Raw genomic sequence first — 25,416 nt, 5'->3', positions numbered from 1 at the left:
CTGGCCTGGACCCTGTTGCAGGAACAGGTCAATGAGCCTGCAAGGCCACACTGTCCTTTTCTTCCTCCTCCCCCTCCCCTCGCTCTTCTACCTGCAGGCCTGGCTCCACCTGGGGCCTTTCCACTGAAGTGTTCTTGGTGATTTTTTTTTTAAACATCCTAAGGGTGTAATAATTGCATATTTATAACTTTTTCTCCTAAGACCCAAGGCCCTAGACCCTAAGCCAGTGATGGCAAATCTTTTAGAGACCGAGTGTCCAAAGTGAGACCCAAAACCCACTTATTAATTGCAGAGTGCCAACCCTGCAATTAAACCTGAATACTGAGGTTTTGAGTTTAGAAAAAACAACTCATACATTCAGCTCACGTGCTGACAGAGAGGGCTCTGCACACCTGCTGCAGCACATGCGCCACAGGTTGGCCACCATGCCGAAGCACCATGCTAGCAGAAATCCCTGGATACAGGTGTCCCCCACATGGGAGGCAGTCTGAAACCCTTCTAAGTCACCGTCTGAGAAGAGTCAGTGCCTTGTTTTACAGAATGACTAGAAACACTCCAAACGGTGCTAAACTAGGAGGGTTGCTGGAGGAGGCACAGGCAGAGGGTCCTCTGCCCCTTGCACAGTCCTTTCCAAGAAGAACCAGAGGCCTGTGGAATGTGAACAGGGGTGGGTGCTAGTGAGGGCATGTATTATTCTAGCGCTCTCTCGCAAAAAGCTCCTCTTTGGAGGAGGAAATTAGGAAGTAGTGAACCATCAGGTTCTTGATCTTCCCTCAGCTGATGCTTGTATCTTTGCTCATATTCTGGAGGAAAAGCAAATCAGTGAGGCACTCTGCAAAAGAAGACTCCTAAGTCTGAACAGATAGGCTTCATTCCACACCTGAACGGAGCACCTGAGCTCGTCAAAAGGGACATCACTGTCTGCAAATCAAAAACAGCTATTTACAGGTGTGTGTGTATGTGTGCGTGTGTAGGGAGGGGTCTGCATTTGAGTTAAGAAATGAAGATAAATGAAGCATTAAAATGGCAAACACTTGTACTGCTAGGATTCCACACAATGTGTTAATGAAATAGCTTGTCAGGAATGAGAATAATGATACATAAAGCAATTCTAGTCCATAAGAGTAGCTTCAACTTTAATTAAATGTGATGCATTATCTTTCTACTTCTTAAATTGCTTCTTTCTAGGTATGTATAAGTTAGGGAGGAAAACTGCAAATGAAACATCCAAAACAAGCAAGTTTCCCATCAGAGGGTACAACTATCGGAAAATAGCACCTTTCTCCCCAGAAGTTCCTCAGGCTCAGTTTTCCCACTGTCCGCACTCTAACCCTCCCCTCCACCTTTCCTCCCCTTTCTCAAACTAATCCCTGCACTATCTCTGCGCATTTCCACTGCTCAAGCAGGGGGACACATGAGTTGGCTAAGGCAAGCATGGAGGACCACACGCCTCTGTCCAACAGCTATCTCTCATCTAGAGGGAGCTGTGTGCTCTTCACCACTTTCCTTTCAGAGACAAGAGCAACTCCACTCAGCTTTCCATGTCCTGTTCTCTCCTGAGGGTAGGAACTCTCACGCAGGGAAGATACAAACCAAGGACAGTTAGGTAGCATAATCCACTTCCCGCAATCAGTAATAATGATGAGGCCCAAGGTATGCCCTCGATGAAGCAGTCATTAGTGTGTTTTCTCCCCAGCCCTCACACGGGACACACAGTTATGTTACTGTCCTTAGGGCTGGCGTGCACCTCAGGAGATATAAGGTGCTAAGGTGAAAGAAAGGTGGTGTGTAAGTAAGTTTTAATTCTGTAAGAATTATAAAATGATCTTGCACATGTCTGCTCTACAGTAAACAGTGCGAGGAGAAGGCAATGGTGCTTCCTGCAAGAGAACACCTTGATGCGGCAGGCCGAGCTGGGGCAATTCTGAAGGGATTCAAACCCGGCAGTCAGAAGCCAGAGGCCCAGAAACACAGCTGGACAGAACCCATAGACCTGCTGAAAACACTGGGGCTGGGATCTGGCAGTGCCCTGAACTGCTCAGCCCCCTTGACAATCCAACCTGGAGTATGGAGAGCTGCGGATCCCAGGTCGGGAAGGCGCTCGGCCTCCACTTCCACAGGTCAGGGAAGACATTGGTGTTTCTTTTATGGCTGGCAGGATGGGAAGGAAACAGGCACAAAAGATAAGTGAGGATAAGTAAGAAGGAAGTGAAATTAAGGACATGAGAATATGCTTACTATAGCAATGTATACTGTTCCCACTTCGGAGACTGGAACTTTCAACTATATTAGAAATGGATGCTCTGGAACACAGTATCAGCTTCTTTGTGAATATGTAATTATTTTGTAACTCTTTCCTGAGTGGACATGCAGTAGACAGCAGGCAACAGGCCGGGGTGGAGGCTGCGGATACACAGGACGGTAATGCTGGCTTCAGCTTAGCAAGTTGTTTAGAAAGGTGTTGGATCTATAACCACAGGTGATGTAATACAGACTATCTAATCCCCTGCCCTGAAAACATGAGGAACAAGCACCGACACCACCTGACCTAACATTCCACTTGAAAATCTGAGTGCAACTCCACAGCTTGGGGTGTTGACAATCCTTTAGGCTACCAGAGCCACCTGGGGCCTGAGCTGGTACTGCAGCAATGACTTTGAGCATGTGTCCACTTGGATCCATGCGGGCCTTCAATCCCTAGCCTCTCACCCTTGTCATCAGTGCATACTGAGGACTGTGCCATCTCTCTTCCTCTGGGGAATGCACACCCCAGCGTATAGCTCCACGCCCAGGGCCTAATCCTCCTTCCGGACCCTCCTTCCAACTGTGCCTCAGCTCTCCCCGTCTTTCCTTCGAAGCCAAACCCATGATGGAAAAAGCTCCACTCATATCTGTGTCTAACACCAGCTTTCCTCTGCAACCATCTCCAGTGAGGTAGAGACGCCAGCGAGACTCCCTCCACAGACTCACTCACCTGTGATGGAAGGCAGGTCAGCGTTCTGCAAGCTGACCACTGGTTGCACCCACACTGTGGCTTTCCTGTCTCACACAACACTCCCTCCTGCTGTAGTTCTGATTCCTACCCAACTCTTAGGAGGCACAACCCTGGGGGGTGCACTCCGACATCAGACAGTCCGAGGTTTGAGCTCTGGCCACTTAGGAGCTATGTAACCTTAGATAAATTATATAATCTCACTAGGTCATGAGTGAATGACATGTAAAATGCGGACGGTTCAGATACTCGTGTCACAGGACAGCTTATACACATACTTCCAGTCCCCCCGTCCATGCTGCCACCACACTGACCTTCACCCTCACAAAACGTCTACTCTCAGATCCCTTTCCTAGCCAGTCTAAGGCCCACTCTAACACCTTCTCTTAACACAACAGGACAGAGGGCAATCGCCAAGAGGGTTTGTGACCCCGGGAGGTGCCACTGCTCATTCTAAGCAGGAACATAAATTCAGCGCTGCTATGCCTTCCATTTGTTCAGGAGAAGCCACATGTTTATGCGAAGAACACTCCTTTTCACATGTTGGTAATTAGTGTGAAAATGGCCAGAAAAGGGCACTGTAAAAAAACTCAAGGTCAAACTGCGCTCCAAAGCTCCCGACTTCCTGTGTGCCGAAGGCTGCCCGGGAAGAGGACACTCCTGGCAGCGTTCCACATGTTCGACATTAAAGCCCTCCTCGCGCCTCACACGTCTATGAACCTCCGCGAGACACTTCTTCCGTGGTGCTTCCTCGACGACTGATGCTGCGTGAATGCATGTGGTGGGGAGCGGGTGCGAGAACAGGGAGGCTGTCCAGCTAGAGAAGAACCTGCTCAATCCACAGAGAAAGAACACAGTGTATTCAGCGCAAATGGCTCTGCCCATCAGAGAGTATCGGGTTGAGATGAGGGCTGTGGACACTAATGAAGGCCTAGCAGATGATAGAGCCAGAGAAGGAGGCCTGGCAGAAGAGGCTTTGCATGCCATTCTTCACTTACAGGAAATCGGAAAGTAATAAAATACCCTAAAGAAGCGATACAGTCATAGGGAAAATTCCAACATTGTCATGATTCCATTTTCCCTGAATCATGAAGATAGATGGGACTAGCACTGATGTTTTAAACTGGTAAACACACTAAAAGTTAAAAAAAAAATCGATGACTACCATAGCCTAGAATGCCCTTTTTTCTGCCTCCATCTGGTGAACTCTGCCTCATTCCTAAAGTTTTAGCTCAAAAGTCAACTGACAGTTTTCCAAATAGAAATGAGTTTCTCTTTGTGAGCTTGTTATTTCGCACACTTCTACTTCCAAAGGACTAGCACTGAAATTACAGTGACTTACCGAGGTTTGCCCTCCCCTGAGCTGTATGCTCTCAGACATCATGACTACCCGGCACTCAATAAACACTCAAAATATCTGTTCCCTGAAAAACCCAACACTATGAGGTTTGATGCTGACATTGTCACAAACTATCTATATAATGCAGACAAATTTATTTCTTATTTGTGCTACACACCAAGAGAGAAACACACAAGGTAGGTCATGGGCTGGATCCCCTGAAACCGTGAACCAAATTAAACCTTTCTTTAAGTTGTGGGTGTTGGATATTGTGTTCTAGTGACTAACACAGGGTGGGTGTCAAAAGCCTTCAAGTTCAATACCACCCATGCTGTGGATTCTGCTTTCAAACTTCACTGAAGGTCTTAAGGAACTCAGTTAAGATACTGTCTTTCAGACTTGAGTCATAGGGTCACATCCAGTATCTGCTAATGATTTTGACAACTCAGACCACACTGTAAATCAGTGACAACTTTGCTTGTTTCCAGGACCAAAGCAAACAAAAGACAAATGTAAAGAACAGTCAGATTCATGGGGAAACACACAAGGTAGAAGGCCCTAGCACAGGAGGTACAGGGTGCACACATCTGAAGTACATTACTGACAAATCACTCTGTTGGGAAGATAGTTCACATCCTATGGGCAAAGGCTTTACTTCTAGGAAAGCATATTTTCTTCAATCTGGGGACAGATCCAATAATAACATGGAATTCTTACAATTATTTTGTTTTGTTTTAAAAACATCAGCGTTTAATATAGACTTTTTTAGTCATGAGCTGACTTGCTCTTTTGGGCCAAGAATTACTGTGACAGAGGGCAGCAGAATAGATGTTCTTTTCTTAGTTGAGAAAGAGGAGCTTCAAATAGACTTCTAAACTTTTTTCTACATCTGTTTGAAAACAAGAGAATGCTACCATGATATCATGTCAGGAGTCAGGAATGTTTTTAAATCTTCCCTATGCTAATGCATACTTTACATATTATGTAATTTTATCTATCTCCAAAAAGCAGCTGGGGAAATTATCCAAATTAAAGAGAACCAAAAAATTGAACTGAGAAGAGAAATTTGTCTGCTAATAGAACAATATTTTTTAAAAATCCAACCCCCGCAAAAAAACCAAAACAAAAAAACACCCACAAAACAAACAAGTAAAAATACTGTATAGCGTCATCTTCTTTGAGACAGGATCTTGGAACAGATGGACATGATAATTAATTATCAGGCTCTTAATTTGATAAGGTCCTTTTGAAACTGCACGTTCAAGGACAATTTCCACTGGTTAGCTTGAACAGGCATAATAGAGACAATTTAATAAATGTCTAGCAAAATACTAAAAGCATTTGTGCCTCTGAAATACTACTCGATGATCTGAAGGACTTACCACTGCCCCACAAAGAAAAAAGCAGTGATCCCTGAGCTCTGAGCATGAACTCAATAGTCTCAAGCCACCTTGGGAGGCTTCTGGTGCACTCGTCTGCTCAGGTTGATGTGCTTTGTGCTGACAGTCACTGACCCACCACTCTTACCCACAAAGGCCCTTCTAAAGGTTTCTGACAGCAAAACCTGTCATGATGGCCTGGGACTCTGGAGGTAAACAGTTGCTTGAGAGATCCTGAGAAGCTCAACGACCCCAACTTAAGGGCTTTGGCGAAGAGAAAGCTGAATGACTCTGTCACTGTTACTCAGAGCCTGCTGATCGGACGTGGACAGGTGTGATTGAGCAGAAGAAGAAAACCCACCAAATCCAAAGTAGGAAAGGAATCAAGGCACCACGATTCAAGATTTGAAACTCCATACAAATAGAGAGAAAGGAAGAAGACTGTGATGATTGTTCTCTATGTGTACATATGTGCTTTCTGAAGGCCCTCATTTCTGGCTTCAGATGTAAGGCTGGCCTATTAGTTTTTTTCTTAAATTTGGTTTTATTATTTGGTAGACAGCAAGTCTATTAGCTGATTGATTTTCCTTGAAGGCAGATTACTCTGTGTGTGTGCTTCTTTCATATTAGCTTCCAAAGATCTAGACTCTTCTTGTACTGGCACTCCTGAAATTTGTTGGGTGCTGAGATCACTCATTACCTGGGCCATGCAGGGTTTTATTCATCACCACATCTTACACTGTGCCCAAAGTTCTCTGTCTTGCCTGAGGTCCTCAACCAGGATTTAATTATTTAAGTATTTTAAGCATTTTCAAATTTGTACTTTGTTTTCATTCACATAGTTAGATTAATTTTGATTTAACTCAAGGAAAGTCCCTTCCTTCTGAAAGGAAGGCACAATGTGCCAAAGATTCCATTCAGCTGGTCTCATTCAGAGTGAGTCAGCTTCAGGCTGTGAGTTCTGGAACTTCAGAAAGCTCCTTTTCCAAAAACTGACATTTATTCACAAGAAATGATGTGCTAGCAATCTGCCAAGATTCTATCAAAATGCCACACAGCATCACAAGATGGGTTTTCTTGAGTGCAAGGAAACCAAGACGGAGGAATGGGAACTAAGATTCCTAGGTTTTTAAAGCGCAGTAGTTGAGGGCGAACATCTGGATGCGACAGTGAAAGTAAAGACATTTCCCAACCTTCACTCTGGTCATGCTGTGTACGTGACTTCCAGACACAATGGGATTATCACCCTTCCTCTCCTCTCATTTCCCTTCCTGGAGTGACAGTGTCTGGAGTTGTTATGATACGACAGGATATTGTCTTCTAAGGTCACTGTCTTATGGGAGAGAAATAAAACCGAAGCCCAGACCAGAAAACATGGAATTTAATTTAGATCTTTTTTTTTTTTTTAAGAAGTATAGAAAGAAATGGTCCATTCCAAAAATTAGGAACACAGAACCTAAAATTCTTTCGTAACGTTTCATGCATATGTGAAATACAGAAAAAGGCAACAGGAATACGGAGGAACTGAATGAAGAATGACAGGGAGACAGACAGGTGGGGGAACTTTGGTGAAAATGATGCAGGAACAGATGGGAAGAAGCAGGTGTGAACAGGGGGTCCCAGAGCTGGTGCATCGCTCTGCACAGCCACGCACACGCTGACGGCGAGCACGGGGGTGCGGGGGCACGAGGGACCAGGCACACACCACCCTCCCCCAACACACGCCCCAGGACAGGCTGATGGGCAGAGATTGCTACATTCTGTCAGAAGCAGTTTAACAGACTTCATCTTTATTTTGTGCATTCGGCCTTTGGCTGGGTATTCCCTGCTCCAGCTATAATAGAGGTTATAAAAAATATATAGCTAGCAATAATCAACTAGCCATTGATCAAACAGGCAATCTGTTTACCACCCTCCTTCACAATTAAACCAATTCTGATTACCATGATAATTGATGATTAAAACATTAATCTTTAGTTTGTATATTTCATTTTCTAAACATTTTTTAAAAAGAAAATAAAAACTAGCAATCATCCTTCTTTTATCTGACTTCCCTTGGACTTTCTCCCTATCCTATCACTTTGCAAACCATATATCTCTCCCATTGTCTTGAGTCCTGGAATGTCTAAAATTTTTCTTCTTTCTTCCTCAAGAGTTCTCTAACACCAGTAACTTCAGTTCTTGCCTCTCTCAAGACTTTAGGAAAGTCACAGAATTGAGAGGTAGAAGTTACTGTCGAAGTCATCTAATCCTGTTTCCTTTCCTTTCCCAGATAGGAAAACAGACCAGATGACACGAAAGGCTTGCTCTGGATTAGTGCAAACTTAACATCCACGGTGTGCAGTGTATGGGAAGAACAACGAAAGAGGAGTATTCTTCAGCTCTGGAATGGTTTTCAGTGATGGCAAACCTTTTAGAGTCTTCAATGACACAAAGCAGCCTACTGTGGCACACGTCAAAGGTTCGCCACCATTTGTTTAGGAGCAGATACAAATTAGCTTACAGTGATAACAAAGAAAGTACAGGGCACAGAACGTCAGGTTTCCTGAGCTGGGGACTGGGAAGAAAGTGGCAGTGACTGTGGGACAGTGTAGCCGACGGTTTGCTACGTGCCTCTGTTCACTAGGCAGGGCCCTTCCAGTTCCACACACTTCCTCTATGAAACAACTGCGAATACAACCGGCCTCCTGGGTTGAGCTCATCATTCTTCATAAACGTGTTCACTGGGGCTACACTTAGAATCTCAAGTGCTCAGTAGAATCGATTACATTTTTTGTGAAAACAGAAGTTACATTTTAGGCAATATGCTAGCTGAAAGATTATCTGAATTTTTAAATTACCTTGGAGCTAGGGGAAAAAGTAAAAAAAAAGGCAGGAGTTTGGGTTGTGTCTCAGAAAACAAGAGACAAAACTGGTGTGGATACAGGTTCTAGAAGAGATTCAGGAACAGGCAGGAGCCAGGAGGAAGCCTGAGAACCCAGACTTCTGCAGCACATACAACTCAGAAGAAATCCTATGTTAAGTTTTGGGACATCACAAACATTTATTTCTACCTCGAAATAACTGGGTTGAATTTTTCAGTAACTTTTGAGGAAAGTATGTTTCTAGACAGAAAATGATAATGTTTTAGAACAAAAAGTTAGGAACAAATCATACTAAAATAAATTTAAAATGGCTGTTAGTAATATATTAAGTTCATTCACTGTAAAAAAAATACAGTTGCTTAGAAGTATTTTATAAAACTCATTGCACTTCTTGTGAAAATAAGGTAGAGGTAGAACTGCACAAAATTTTTTTCTAGTTAATGACTACCCTATAAAGGCTGTATCTGAAAGACTGGTAAAAATGAGAGCAGCAAAGTAAAGACTGTTAAATTAGGCGAACACACACTTAAGGTCAAAGCACGAGGAGTATGGAGAAAAAAATCTGTGAGCTAAGGCTGTTTCTTGACAAATAGTCCAGATGGACTGTGATTTGGCCTGGGTGAAATCAGAGAACAGGGATTCGCAAATACATAGCCCAGAAGGATCCACCCTCTGACCATAGCCAGTGAATCCATTTCTCTCAGACAAGAGCCACTGGGACAGAAGAGAAATTTTAATTTCTGTGCCACATTCTCAAAACTGACCTGATTTCATCAGGCAGCTCTTCTGGCATCCCAAAAACTGCACCCGGAGTGATGACAGAAAACCCAGTTTAACTAGGTAGGCACAGCAGCCCTTGAAAATGGAGGGCAAAAGTAATAGTTGGCCAAAGGGTGCTTAAAGCATCCCAAGTCTGTTCCTGGGCAGATGCCCATGTGCAAGGGTGGAGGGAAGAAGATGGCTGGTGCTGAGGGCGCTAAGCCCAGGGCCGGAAGGACACCAGTCCCTGGAAAAGGGTCACACATCTGCAGCAATCCTTAACTTTCTGTGGTCAGAAAATAACATCTACAGGGGACCTGCTTGAGTTAAATGTGTATTATGGTAGATTACAAAGGGCCGCTGTCCTACTCTTCGGATAGGGCTCAGCTGTGAGGAACCCGAGTCTTGGCCTCCAGAGCTCTGCTACTTCCTCCCTCACTTCTGCCACCATCTGAAACAGCGCAGGAGGAAAGACCATATGGGGAGAGTCTTTCCAGCCACCTCTGCTGAGTTTCCACATGAGGGACATCCAGCCCGATGACCAGCCAGCTGACCAAGAACTGCCCAGTCAACACAAGAACTGTGGGAAATAAAGAAACCTTTGCTGTTTTCAGCCTTCCACTACTTTTTTTTTTTTGTACTGGGGATCGAACTCAGGTCCTTGCGCTTTCAAGGCAGGCAGCGGAACCACTGAGCTAAATCCCTGGCCCAATCTTGTACTACTTTTGAGGGTGGCTTGTGACATAGCAATGAATACCTAAGATATGTATATTTTGCTAATTTGTACTATGCTCATATAAATAAATGTGTCAGTGAGATATCTCACTGATTTATTTCCTGGTTTTAAAAACATTATTATAAAAAAACTCTGCAATAAAAAGAACACAAGAAACATTTATGATTTTGAACAAGTAATTTATTCTCCCAAGTTCCATTTCCATACCTGTATATTCCTCATGGAGTTAAATAATAAGACTGACAAAAGTGAATACAACAGCCAGGTGTGATGGTTCAACGCCTATAATCTCAGCATTCTGGGAAGCTGAGGTAGTAGGATCCCAAGTTCAAGCCTAGCCGGGGCAACTTAGTAAGCTACTATCTCAAAATAAAAAATGAGGGGGTGGGGGGCTAGGTATGTAGCTCTGTGCAAAGGCCCTGAGCTCTATCCCTAGTACCAACCCCACAAAGGAAAAAAAAAAAAAAGAGAGAGAGAAAAGTGAAAGCTAAGAACCAAGGCACATTACCTTTTTAGCTGTTACCTACACATTGCTTAAAGACTTTCACTGTTTCTCCTTTGCTGCAGATATCACTTACATCCGTGTACATGACTTCTGCATTTCCGTTGTAAATTACCTCATGCATGGGCATTTGTACATACATACTGTTCACACGCACAGAGGTGCCCTGCACCCCACGGATAAGGCCCAGCACTAATCCCGGAACCTCTAAGCTTCTCCCTTTCCATTTTCTCCTGGAAGGTACAACGACCTCCTATAGCTGACAATGTGTTCCAGAGCCAGCAGAAAAGGATGAAGACACAGCAGGGTGTCTGGAAATCTAAACCAGGCTAAGGGAAAAATGAATTACTAACAGTTAAAAGTTAATTATACCATGCATAAGAATGTCTAAACAGGACCAAGTTCAGGAGAGTAGACAAACAGAAGCCAAAAATGAATGGTGGGCCATTAAAGAAAAGCAGAGTGCTAGACAGAAAGGAGGAATAATCCTCACTCAGGAAGACCAGGGTGAGGAGGGAACAATGGTACTTACTAGGGGCAGAAGGGTTAAGAGACATCCACGCATGGTGACAACATCTAGGAGTGTAGTTCTGCTTGTACAATGAAGAACAATAAATGAGTGAACTGAGAAGATGCAACTCTGATGGGAACCATGAACTCAGCCTCACACAGGTGCAGGCAGTGAAGGGCTGCACTGGAAAGGGTAATTCCACATGGTGGGAAGGAAGGAGGAAGAAATGTATTCTTTAAAATGAGGGGAGGCTGGGTGTGGTAGCACACATCTCTCATCCCAGCATTTGAAAAGCCGAGGCAAGAGGATCAAGAGTTCGAGACCAGCCTGGACACAGGGACCCTAGTGTAACAAAAAAGAAGAGAAAAGATGTGGCAAAGCCCACAATCTCCTTTTCTAGTCTCTGAAAGTATAAATATTTCCCAAAAAGGGGCTGTTACTATCACCAAAGGCAAATTGATAAAGCTGAAGTTTCAGATCTTTTACCTTATTCTTTCCTAAATGTACAAAAGGGTTCTTCCCCACCCCGTTCTCCAATAATCAGCTTTGCTCACATATGGCTCTTCATTCTCAGCAATGCTCTTCATAAATACGCAGTTAAACATCAATCACAACAGAGTTTTATATGCAGTATTCTGCAATGCTGTTCTTTATGACTAAAAATCATACTCTTCAGGAGAAGATATTTGATATGGCTCACACATAAGACTAAAGTTATAAAAGTTCTACTGTCTACATTAGGCTTTCTTCTTATTTCCATTTTTACATGATTGTTTGAGTGTTTACTTTCTTATCACAGTATGACCTGTCTCCCACCTTAATAAGCTGAAACACACAATATACTAAACTAGGCTGAGTAAGGTTGAGCAAAAGCAGGTGCATACTGGGCATTTACCAATTCACCCACTGAACGTCCTTAATGTACACAGAAAAGAAAAGAAGATACAACAGTCGAGTTCTAGAAACATCCTTTAGTTGCTAAGATGACACTTTATGCATGCAATGATGGATAACAGTGCAGGAAGTGTATGATTAACTTACAGCTTGGAGAGGCGGGATTTCCAGGGGCTGGACAGGTTACAGCCCAAGGGCCAAAGCACAAAGGCTTCAAGGATTATGTGGAATTAACTGGAGTCCTGTGGATGAAGGGTATTAGAGAAGGTGGACGGAAGGGCAGGATAGAGGCGACCAACGTGGATGGTGAGTGCAGTGGGTGGAATGGAGTTTCTGCAGTGTGGAGGAGCCCTAGACCACGAGCAAGGAGGTAGGGGAGCTGCCAAGGTTTTAAAGTGAGACAAGCATGGCATTTCCACCCAATGGCGGGGAGGTAACAAGAACATAAGAAGTCATTTTTTTTTCAACATACAAATCATCTTGGCTAAGAATGGATCCACTGGTTCACTCATTCATCAGTCAATGTAGGCTGATGTACTACATCTAGGTACTACAGGCAAAAAATACTCCATTTCCTCAAGAATCGTACAGAATAAGAGCCCCCCAAACTGCAATGATTTCAATATATTCCAAAAAGTACTATGATGAAGGGATATGAAGAATTACCAAGGAGCTGAGAGCGACACCTAAGTTATCCTTAGGGGCTGAAGTTTGAAAATACTTTAAAGAGAAGGAAGTGTAGTCATGCAGGACGGCAGAATGGCCCAGGTGGAAGGGGAAGGGGAAAGCTATTCAGGAAGAGGAGCTGCAGATGCAAGGCCCAGAGTAGGAGCACACGCGGGGCAGGGCCCGCGTCAGGTGGGAGCGCAGGATGTGTGTGCAGCAGGGCAGAGGCTAAGCCTGGGTCACCGGCTGCCTGTAATACAGGAAACCAGAGTGCTGTGAGAACTTATCCTTTCTTTGCTAATAATTTACAGTGGGATTCTGAATGACTTCCTCTTTGTATTTTCAATTTTATCACTAGAGGTACCTCTGACTTAGAGCATTCTTCAGTTGAATACCAGAGTCAAAATTATGTCAATACAAAAACAAATACTGTAAAGTTTACATTTACTAGATTCACCGAAGCTTAGGGATACAATGAAAGGCATCTAGTTCTCCCTCCCTTCCGACATAACATTTCTCTTGTTCACCCCTGGCAGGTGCCTGTCCAGATGGAAAAAGATCTGTCCGGTGCCAGGGCGCTCAGCTGGGCTCGGGAAGTAGCCCAATTCATTGCTGAACAGCACTAGTGAGAAAGGTTTTTCTTAAAGTGAGAGTCAAGGTGCCTTCCTGCATCTTTTACCCATTCTGACTCCCTACTCTGCCTCCTATATGCGGACGGGGCTATGTTATGTTTATGTATCGAGGACTTCTTAGTTATTAACTGGATTAGCTTTGATTAATAAGATTCTCCAATATAATGTATCACATCTTCCTTTCTGTGAAGACCTTGAAGAGACATCTGTTACTGTTAAGCAACGCAATACTTTCTCCTCCGGTGATGAGTGATACCTTATGCATGCACAGTATTTCACCCCTTTCCAAGGATCTTCACATAAATTATCACATTTTAATGTCATTAGAAGGTTGCTGAGCCACTTTAGCACACTGTCATCACAAAAATCTTTGTATCTGTTTTATGATACAATATAAAGGGCCTGTCTGACAGACCTGTTTCTTCCAGGACAAAGCCCAGGACATCAAAATCTAAGGCATTTTAAGAGAGAAAAGAAGAAAAAGGATTTAGCAGAACAGAACTGATCTCTACTCCTATTACCGACCAAAAATTGGTATTTTTACTTCATGATGGATCACATATAGCCCCAGCTCATGAAACTGTATCTGTAACTATACCTACCCATGCGACAAAGCTAGATGTCAAAGGCCTAGCACTGGAACTGGCACTGAGGGAAAGAGGTTAGAAATGGAGTTAAATAAGGCCCAGTTTAAACTCTTCATAATCTGCGTAGAACCAAAGTTGAAAGCTATGAGATGATATTCTCATAGTTCTAAGTCTCATGACTCAGACATGCAAAGGACAGAGGAGAAGCTGTGGTAGAGCAGAGGGATGGTGAGCATGCGTTGGGGAAGTAGACTGTAAACCCTGGAAGACACAGAGGGGTCCTTTGTAGCCTGTCAAGGACAGGAACCAAGGGCCCTCACGACTGGAAAGGGCTAGTGCTACAGAGCTAGATGGCTGCCCTGCTAGAATTAAAATGACAGCAGCTTTCCACACCACCAAGCCAAAGAGAGACGTGTTTGTTGTTCCAGAAAACATTCTAAGAATTCAGATACCTCTTTGCCTCAGTAAGAAGTGAGTTTGGGCAGATGAGTGATTCAGATGATAAGGGTCCCAGGGGTGGGGGTAGCTCCACGAGGCGTGCAGGGTTTCATGGCATTGGACACACTGCTTAAGCACCTACAAAACTCACTGCAGAAGATCGAATGACAGGCCTACTATGGGTGGACACCTCACTGTCTGTCTCCCTAGCTACACACAGAGTGGCAGATTCGCCTGTCTAGTTCCCAGCCCTCAAAACTGCATGAGCGCCCTTCCAGGAAGAAATCTATAAGAATTAGTGACTTAACCTGATGACACCTGCTTTGATCTAAGGAAAGACATATGTAAACAGCAATGTAACAGTTAACAGCTCAGTGACTTCTCTAGAGAAACAGGAAAATGTTAGGTTTCCCAAGGGAAAACAAGCTGCATACTTGGTATCCGTGCTGCCGAAGCGAGCACCCAAGCCACACACTCAGCACTGTTCCTCAGAGGGTGCTAACATACAAGACAGAGAAGAGGACTCCGTGAGCGGGTGACAAACTGACCTTGCCGGCAGGGTACAGCAGCCATCCGCCGTGAGCCGCACTTGAGTTTCGTAGCTGTCCAGGGGGCACACTGTCTGCTGGACCGAGGGGCACTCCACAGTGCTGCAGTCCACGCTGAAAACTGAAAGGGGCAAACATAGGGACGCCATTTACTGTGACATTTACTTGCATTTTGAGACCCCAAATGAAGCGCTGCTGGCTCTTAGCAAGTTTCCGGTTTCCCTGATCCCAGAAACCCTGTTCTAGTGCGGCCATTTTTTGTTTCAGTCAATGCTATAAAACTGCAACGTGCCCCAAATTTTCTGATTCAGAGGTGAGGACATTTTGTAGTTAAAATGAAGACAGAGAGATTGACAGTGGTTACACTGATGACGATGGTCAGCCGGAGGCGTTTCTGATAGAATAGTTCAAGAGATGGACACACGATCGTGCTGCTTGAAGCATTTGCCTAGCAGTAAAAATGAAGCCACAAAAATTTAAAGAAAAAAGATAAAACTGACCAACCATGAAAAGGTAGCAAAGAGGAAATCACCAGAACCCACAAGGGCTCACAGACCACTTTAGACATGCTGTCACAGGAGCACAGATGTTAGACATAACAGACAGCAAGAGATGACGACAAACCAAGCGCTGGCAAAGTAGGCGAGCTAGCAGTGAGAGATGGCTTAGCACACAGTGCAGCGTCGGGATGGGTGGCAGGGGACTGGCGAGGAGAGAGCTGGGGCTGAGTGCTTTCTTATAGAACGCCTGGCATTTTGACGCATACACTTACTTAAAAATAGCCTTTTTTACACACCATTATTGTTTTTAAACGGAGTATTTTAACGTGATAGATACATCTGCGAATGAAGGCTCTGACCTCTGGGGGAACAAAGCAGGTAGCCATAGTGCCATAAATTTATCCCCTCCCCCAGTCAAGTACACTTTGGAGGAAAATAAGAGAAAAAGACACCCTTCCCTCCCTGAAGGTGCTCACATACCAGAGCCCTTGCGTACCTGGTTTGCACTCATAGAGGTCACAGCACTCTCCCGGCTTCCCTGAGGCTTTTGACACTAGTATATTCAGGTATCCTGGCTGGCAGACTTTGCGCAGGCAGCCCGCAGGGTCACACACGCAGCGGCTGGGTAGGGGGCAGCACTCCCCGGGGGGAGCGTAGCCCTCGATCAGAACAGAGTCTTCAGGGCAACGTGGAGAGAACTGCACTTCACAGCGGGCCTTGGAGCAATCTGGCTTCTCTTCTAAACGGGAGAGAAAGAATTTAACTCATGCCCAGGGCAGAGTGGGGTACTTTCCTCAGAAGCACAGATGGTCCTGAGAATTTATTTACTAACCAAAGAGCAGGGTAAAGAAAGAAATCCGGTGAAAACCCTCAGACTTAGGTTAGCCAACCATGAAAATCTCTCCTAAAATATGAGCCTCGGGTTCTCTTTTCTTCCATCTTCTTATTGGCCTGTGTTGAACAATCAATGCCTAGAGCAATGCCTGAAATGAAGAAAGGCAAAGCGAAGAAGCACGGAGGGCATGAAAACTGAAAACTAGACTTGGTCCTGAGCTGACTGACTTTTCTTTGAATCCAAAATGTTTAAGGACTGCTCTTTGAAAAAGAGCATTTAAATCCCCCAAGAGGCACACACACGAATCGGGACACTCCAGGGACTGGAGACAACATGGATGGTAACACAGAACACTCCCTCCAAACTCTGAGCTTGCCCGGACTGTGGCAGCTTAACATGATAGAGAATGAGTGTATTCGCCACATAACTCCCCTAAATGGCCTCTGGTACGTCCCTCTCTGGCACAGATGTTGTGAATGTACCTCATTCTCCGGTCTCCAGTTTTATCTGCTCACCTGCTGAGGTTCCTCAGTTTTAGACTGGACAAAAAAGGGGGGTTTTAGCCAACAATTTTAGGACAGGGTAGCAGAGCCCTTGTTTCTTAAGCCCCAGTTCACAGCTCTCTTTGCTGATTTAAACTTTAAGAAACCTACACAACACAAGGTCCTCAGGAAAAGATTGAAACCAAAAAGACGTCATTGTACCCCATGAGTTTTGGTTGGGGGAGTTCCACTGATGGGGAAAAATGACACTAGGTAATACTAGAATACATCTCTTTCAGCTTAACTCTTTCCTAAAGTAAAACCCAGCGACACAACTGGATAACAGAAGTAGACCCAATAAGTCACCTAGTTTAGTCTCATTTTGAAGATAAAGAACTTGAAGCAAAAAGCCTCAGCAGTGATAGAATGTCAGCAAATCTAAGCCCCTCACTGCCGGTTTACTCTGCTCTTACTATCACAAGAGCAGAGGTGTTTCCCAATCCAAGCCTGCTGCTCCTTTCCTCTGCTCATTTGCTAGTTTGATTGCTGTACCTTTCATTTTAGCTTTCTCATCTACTTCTTGTCTAATTAAGGCACAGTATATATAGGACAGGGATGGTGAACCTTTCAGAGCTCACAATGATAACCATCAGCCGGCTGTGGCAAGCATGTCACAGGCTCGCCACCTCTGGTATAGGACACCATTCACACTCATAGTTCCAGGAAATTCATTTTAAAATATGAACTCAGCACTGGCTTTTCTAGCAGCTTGGAATATATTAGTAAAGACAAAAAGCCAAGATCTCTGTCCTCACACGGTTCATAAGGCAGTGAAGGGGCGGAGGTCCAGGGAAAAGAAAAAAGAAATACATAACAGAAACAAATTATCTAACAGTAAAGCATAACATGGGTCAGAACAGAGTAAGGGGAGTCAGAGTGCAGGAAGGAGGCACAGTTATGATGCAGTCCACATGGGGACAGAGAAAAGCTGAAGGGATTTGTAGGAGTGAGAAGTATGCCAAGGAGAAGCCAGAGGAACGTTCCAGCAGAGGGAAGCAGACCTGCACCTGTGGTTCAGATCAGAGCAGGGAGGCAGTGGGGCTGGGACAGCGTGAGCAAGAGGTCAGGTGGACAAAGGGGGACTGCATCATTCAGAGCCCCTCAGGATTACGCAGGAGGAAGGAGGAGTAATTCAGAAAAATGGGTGCCCTCTTGATAGTGCGGGGAGAAGAGACGCAGAAGGAGGCTGAAAGGGCATCGGAGAGACCACAGCGGGGAGGTGGGTGGTGGGTGTGCTGGAAGCAGGAATGACATGATGCGGTCAGATTCTTAATATTCACGTCAGCTGCCCTCTCGTTTTTCCTGTGGGACAGCGCGCTACTTCACGGCACCAATGCCTCAGTCAGGGGCAACACTCATTCTGCCCTCTCTTCTGGCCACTGTCAACACAACAATGCCCAACCTGCAGCTCAAAGTGGCGTAGAAAGTAACACAGCCTGAGTCCTAAGAGCAGACCTCATTAACACACACCACATGCTAATGTCACAACAATCTCGTAAGATGAGTTATTATTTCCTCCATTTTACAGGTTACGAAACCGGGGTTCAGACAAGTTATGAAACTGGGGTTCAGACAGGTCAAGTTAATTGCCCAAGATGACAAAGCCCGTAAATGGTGAGGTAATGATCTGAGCCTTGGATGACCAAAGTTCCAGGTAGGTTCTCTGTAGTAACCTGCCCCGGTCTCAGGGTTGATGGGGTTAGCGTTCCACCCTGGCCTTGCCCTTCTGCCTCCCCTAGCTGACTCCACAGGACTAAGTTCTTTCTTGAGCAGAACTATGGTCTCTGTTAAAGCTGTCTAGTGTGGTTGAGTCCCTGTTCCCTCTACCAGCCTTCTCTAACGGCATGGCTCATGGGACACACTGAGCAGTCTTAGAGGATCCACCCACCCCACTTTCCTATTATGACTCCAAGGGACTGCCTCATTAAGGAGTGAACTCCACTCTCAGATCCCCATCAATGTGGGGAGAATGAATCCAAGAGCTGGACAGGAGATTCTTGACTATGGGGACTAAGTCTGAGTTCATACAGTAGACTGCTTTCCTGGCAAACACAAACACATTGTTTTATAATTAGGAAAAGCCCTGTGTCTTTAATTGCAAATAGCACTTAATTCCTACTCTTGTTAATCTGCTGTAATTAACTTATTGTAAATTACATTCTACCACATTCTTACTCTGCAACTATTTGATAGGTATAATCACGCTTTTCAAACATATGCTTCAATTAAACACGTTTCCATTAAAACCCAAAGCATTAGTTCTTGCTAGTCATCCCGCTTTTCTGCTCTATTTTAACACTCCCAACGCTGACACCTCTTGAAATGTGCTTTGCTCTTCCAGCCGAGACAGATCTGTTCACTTCTTAAAAACTGCTCTGCAACACACATGCGACAGGGCAGGCACCCCAGACAGTCTGAACCGTAAGTGAATCAGGCACTCAGAGCTTGGAGGGACCTAAGAATATTAAACATGAAGGTTCTATCTCCTTAAATGCTTTTTCAACTTTTCTCAAGAGGCTCACACCAGCTTTCTCTTATTTATTAATGCAATCAATTACTAGATTTTAAATGTTTCATCCTTGGGTTCTTAGAATAAATCCTGTTTCTAGAGACCCTCCTGGCATTTTAAGATGTTTCAGACTTTATGAACTTGAATATTGGCCATTACTTTGCTCTCTGCGTGCGCAGGTGTGTGCAGGCACACATGTTGGCGTTATTGTCTCGGTCTCATTCAGAGTTATATGAACTCTTTCAGTGAGCTCTTCAGTACTCCTCTCTCTTTCTCTGCTGTAAGACATATTTTAACACATGGATTACCTATTTGATATTTTCATACAACCCACCTATGAAACTATCTGAACTTAGTCTATCTTCTTAAAGGAGGAAGGGTTAGATTTCTTCCTGCTTATTATTCAGGTGTCTGACCTCTTTGAGAAACATTGTTACTAACATATTTTAGTAAAAGAAACATAATTCATCTAGAATTTCAAATTCAATTTAGCTTTTACTGACCAAGCTTTCATTTTTGTGCTTTGTGCTTAAGTTTCTGAATATCTTATCTTTCAGACCGTTTTGTTAGTTTTCTTGTACTGTTTTAACTTTAATACTTAGTTCTTGTCTATTACTTTTTCCTTAAAATATAATTTAAATAATGATTTTCTTCAATACTTTAGCCAAATACTAGTTTGGTCATAATCTAAATTTAGGTATGCACTGCTCTCAATGTGACTTACAATGTGACTTAAATAGGCTACAATTCAACTTTGATTGCTTCTGTGAAGTATTTTTTAGAAGAGTGCTATTAAGTTTTTGCATAGGTAGATGGAGAGGGCTTTCCTTTTGATTTTTAATAGCTTTACTGACTTGCTGCCAGTCAATGTATGTGGCACCATTTTCTACTTTTGCTAATTTCTTCAGCTGTCTATGTTTTGGGGTTTTGGCAGAATTTTAAAGTAATGGTTATTTTTTAAAAAAATATATCCTCTATTTGATGGATACTAAGTTGCACAGCTATTAAATCAAGATTATACACACCATACATTTTAAAATCTGATGTCCAAAAGGGAAACTCTCCCTATGAGCTACTAACTTCTTCTGTATTTCTACTATTTCTTTAATTTTTCAAAGCTATGCTCTTAACTTTATGAGTTGTAGGCAAACACTTCAGGCTTGTTATAATGATTTGGAAAGTTATAAAATTATGTTTTCAAAGAATTTAGATTTCTAAAATCCTTAGCCTTATCTCATAACTATTATCTCTCTTTGCTTTATTCCTCCTTTCACCCCTCTACTCCTCTCTTTAAGGATTATCTTGAACTTCAGCTCATAGCACCCCATCACCTACATATCACTACACATGAACACCACAGCACCGGAAATTGTGTTTTTGATAACTTTTTTCAATCTGCTTCTCATATATAAATTTCCCCAGAAAGTTGTTATGTATTCACCTGTATCTCTATTCATCGTTCTTCCATGAAGAAAATAAAGGAGAAACTATAGCCATACCATTTTTTTTTAAACAATGAATTTTCCAACAGGTAGAGGGCTTTGTTGACATCATTTAAAAAATTTTAATCTTATATATTTCAAAAGACATCTCTCCAAACCCCTTCCCTATGCTAACAAATCTATTTATAATACATAAGTTAATTAACAAGCTTTGTTCTTTTCCCCCAGTACTGGGGATCAAACTCAGGACTTTGGCTTTTGAGGCAGGTGCAGTGCCACTGAGCTAAATCCCTGGCCATTATTAACAAACTTTTGTATCTGGCAACACTGCAAGTGGCATCCTGGAAAAAAACTAGAGAAAAAACTTGCCCCAGTATAGAAAAACTAAAGTAACAATATGACTTGCAACAGAAATAATTAAGGAAAAATAAGCTGATTTCACCATACTACTAACCTTCCCTTCAAAGGTGAGCTGGTAGAATACTGATAAAATCTACTGTGATTGTACAGTAATGGAGAGTTTCAATCAGCCCTAGTCACTTTCACCTATGTGACTGGACTGTGGCGATTTCTGAGCCTTCTCTTGGTCCGTAAGGGAAAACACATTCATAATCTATAAGCAACAAATGTATACAAGAGTTCGCAAACACATACATATGGAGCACACGGCCATCTGGAGACAATTCTTCAGAGATCACTCCAGGGATCCAAACTCACACTCAATCTGACATTACAGAATTGAGTACTGAGTACAAAATCAAGAGGAGCAGCCCCGTTTCTCCAAGCCTTACTGTGTGCACCTTGGAATCTGAAGGCCTGGAGTCACTATGGCGTCCACCTAGCTTCTCACAGGGGCCCCTGGCCATTTGGTAGGCCAGTGCGATGCATCTGGGGGACCATCTTAAGTGCATCTGTAAGTCCTCTGCATCTTTTACTCATTCATTTGATGAATATTAACTGAGTGACTTCCATGTGGCCAAGGTTTTATTCAGGGCTTCGAGTAGGGAGCAAAACCAAGGTCCTGCTTTTCTGAATTTATAATTCTGGAGGAGACAGAAGAGAAAGAGCCACAGAGGAAATGGCCAGGTGGTGAGAAAGGCCTACAGCACAGTCTGCGATGTGAGGGTACTGCATTAGCCAGGGAGCCAGGGGCAGCTTCTGGGCATAGGGCATCTGCACATCTGCACCTGAATAAAGGTAGTTTTGCTCAAACGAAGAGTACATAATTAATTTGCAAAGACAAAGATGTTCAGAGGGGAAGGGGGTATAGCTCAGTGGTAGAGTATGTCTAGTATGCCTGAAGGCCAGGATTTAAACCCTAGCCTGAAAGGAAAAAAAAAAAAAAAAAAGATAAAAGGTTCAGGGTCTTTGCTGAGTCCTCATCACTTTACGGTTGGCTCCCCTATTTCATTTGCTCCTTGGCCTTAAGAGATATTACATGTGATTAAAAGAGACGCTTCCTTGTTTTTAACATTATTTTGTTCTGAAAACATCTACAAATGCGATACATATGTCATCCCTACATTTTAAATTTTGGAGACTGACTCCTTTAAAGTTGCACTGTGAATTCTTTTCATTCACATTCCATGATTTTATCATAACCTTTTTTGGCAAGCTCTGCTGTGAAGACTTGTTCCACACAGTCATAACCTCAAGGGGGAAAAATCAACTTGTTGATACAGTCCCAGAAATATTTCGTATTTCAGCTCCTTCAGAAACACCCACTGTACTTTCCCAGCACTTTCTTTTACTCTGCATTTAGAAGTAGCAGCAACAGAACCTATGGAAAAAGCCTGTTCTTGGTGGTTTGTAAAAGATGACACATTACATTGTTTCCAATTACCTAATAAAGTCCTTCTGCATCACAGTGGAATAAAACTTGGGCAAATATAAGGAGAAAACATTAAGTGATCTGTAAGAACGTAATGTGCCACTTTTTAAATCAGTAGCCCTCCACCAAGGCTGCACATCAAAATTACTCAAAAAGTTTTAAAAAACAGCACCGTCCAGACTGCACTTCAAATCAGTGAAGTCAGAATGAAGAAGAAGGAAGGAGTCTGTGCATCAGTATTTATTTCAATAGCTCCTAGCATGATGCCATCGTGCCACACAGGCTGAGAACCAGTGTCCTATGCCTTCGAGCAACTGAGAATCTTTACAGCGAAGTTCACTACTGATACCGGAGATTTGCCCTGCACGGGTCCAAATATCCTGGGAAACTGCGATGGTCTTGTGCTAAATGAACGCCAAACTCAAGGTCCCTGCCTGGCCACCAAGAGCTCCAAGCCGTACACTCATCCCCAAGGTACATCTAAGATGTCCTGAAACACACATCTTTCCTACGTCTAGGACCTGGATGAATTATGCTGCTCATGATGCTATTTGCTACTTAAAAGTATGGTCCCTGGGCTTAAGGCCTCACTTCTGTGCTTGGCAGAAAACAGGTAAATTTGGACCCGTGGAAGATCAGAATCTGCATTTTAGCAACATACACAGTAAAGTCAGAGACAAGCCTTCTTAGAGTAGTGGTTCTCACACACTACTCCCTGCATCCGCTTTACCGGCATTTCCTAGGAGTCTTCCGGAATTACCAATTCAATACCATATCTTATCACACCTACAGAATCAGAAACTGACAGTGAGGTCCTGCAATCTGGGTTTGAGAAACCCTGCATGTGACTCACACGCACACCTTGCTTTAAGGAGATTCCTGCTAGAGTGCTGACTCTCCACCCTGAAATACTAAAACCCTGAAGCTCAGGATATACCTTATCCTGAGTAAATCAGAATTACTGGTGGTGTGAGCCCATGTCAGCGCATTTTAAAGTAACCCAGGTGACCCCAATGTGGGGTCGAGTTCTGGGCACCTCTGCTCAGTCCATATTCCGCACTGCCCGAGTTCAAAGCTGCTTTCAGCCTCGGGAAATCTGGACCAATCAGCCTTCCCGCAGTTTGCCTGGAAGAGGTTAGAGTTCCTCCAAGGAGGGGAATAAGCTGAAATTTGCCTCTAGAGGTGGTGGGATGGGGGAAGGAGGCAACAGAGAGATCCCCAAAGTGGCCTACATTTACCCTACTGAATTTTAAACTCTAATTTACTAATGTTTACTAAATTTTGAGTCCAGAGACATTTTATTTCATCATCTGTTAATTCATTCCAGAAAAACATATTCAATTTACTCCCACTGGGATTTGCCATTCAAACTATATTTATATATTCATATACCATAACAAATTTCAAAATGAAACTGCTTAAAAATCTGGCAATAAAATAAGGCCTAAGGAAGGGTTTAGATGAATATACAAAGAACTGAAGATTGGTTTTTAAATGCTTCATTTTACCTAAGGAACTTGTCTTCTCTGAATGCTTCGTTCCCATGAATGAGCCCACAAAAAAAAGACTTAAAATTATTAGGAATTAGGACAAATAACTAATGAGGAAAACCTAAATGAACTAAATTTGTCACATTAGCTCAGCAGCATCTTAGGAAGACTGTCCTGACAGCTTGAAAATGCCACAGAGGCATAAACATCAGAGACAAAGAACTCCCCAGGGGTGGTGTTTAAGGGAAGGCTACATCCATTATCGAACACAAACAAAACCTCAATTTTGCAGACGGATTCTGTGACCGTGGAGGGTGGCTGCCTTCTATGCTTTAATTTTTCCCTCACTGAGGAATGGATTCTGAAAATTAGTTCTTCTTTTGTGAATGATGGCACTGATTTGGAAAAAAGTACAGTAAAATGTCAAATTTTAAATATCTGAGACTGAAGGGTCAATCTCCTGTTGTTCATCTACAAAACAGGGGTGGGCACCTGGGTTGTCTTCAATGAGGAAACTTCAGCCACAGTCTATGAGCTGGAATGCTGGGCCCCTGCTCCTTCCCAGAAGATCAATGAACACATGCTGAAGGAAAGGAGCAACTGGGCATGTTCTACCAAAAGCCCAGCATTTATCGATATTCTAGTTTTAGTCGGACAAGAGAAAGTGTAAGCTGTGATTTACAAAACAAACAAACAAACAAACAAACAAAAAAAAGAAAGACCAAACTGGGGTACTATCGATATTCTAGTTTTAGTCGGACAAGAGAAAGTGTAAGCTGTGATTTACAAAACAAACAAACAAACAAACAACAAAAAAAAGAAAGACCAAACTGGGGTACTATCAGAAATACTGTCAATAAAGTGCTGAGTCTCAGAGATGATACACAGATTTCAAAAGCCTGCAGGAGTGTTAAGAATATTATATGCTGATCTGAGATCTTCAGAGGTTCCTGAAAGTGACTGTATTTGTGCAATTACAATGATGTATCAAGAGTAAGGAGAAGGCACTAAAAGCATGAAGCAAAGATAGGTAGGGAGCACAGCAGAGCAGGCTGTTGCTATTCTGTCCTTGCTGACGAAAGCAGCAGAAAATAAAGAACAGCAGGCGATTTAACTGTTCAACTGGTAGTTCTCATGAGGGTTTGCACATGATGAAAACAACCATGTGGCTAAAATTATAAATAGATGTTTGGAAAAACTTTGTCCATTTATTTCTTTCTGCCTTTTCCTTTCTCGTTTTAATTTGCTTCACTGAAGAGAACATATTTGTTTGAGCCATTTACTTACTTGACATTTAACAGAGGCCACTTATTAACTACTTTTAATCATCAAAGGTTTAAGAGCCAGGCAGAATGATGTTCCAGTTTTGGCTTTTCCACAGTTAAGTCATCTCAGGCAAGAATCTTTTTTTTTTTTTTTT

At 43.2% G+C, this 25,416-nt stretch overlaps 1 protein-coding gene across 1 annotated transcript in view; it reads right to left on the bottom strand.

Annotated features, from left to right (window-relative positions):
- Window positions 1-25,416, bottom strand: part of Crim1 (cysteine rich transmembrane BMP regulator 1) — a gene marked incomplete at its 5' end in the record, with an annotated part of 141,562 nt that overhangs the window by 82,111 nt on the left and 34,035 nt on the right. The window contains 2 exons of the mRNA XM_010611427.3: window positions 14,848-14,968; window positions 15,844-16,086. Coding sequence (XP_010609729.1) covers window positions 14,848-14,968; window positions 15,844-16,086 — 364 coding nt within the window. The remainder of the gene's footprint in view (window positions 1-14,847; window positions 14,969-15,843; window positions 16,087-25,416) is intronic.

The sequence above is a fragment of the Fukomys damarensis genome, unplaced genomic scaffold (assembly GCF_012274545.1).
Source record: "Fukomys damarensis isolate Sample0158 unplaced genomic scaffold, DMR_v1.0_HiC HiC_scaffold_2, whole genome shotgun sequence".
In the NCBI taxonomy this organism is placed as follows: domain Eukaryota; kingdom Metazoa; phylum Chordata; class Mammalia; order Rodentia; family Bathyergidae; genus Fukomys; species Fukomys damarensis.
The sequence above is the reverse complement of the archived record's forward strand: the minus strand, read 5'-3'. Positions and strand labels throughout refer to the sequence as shown.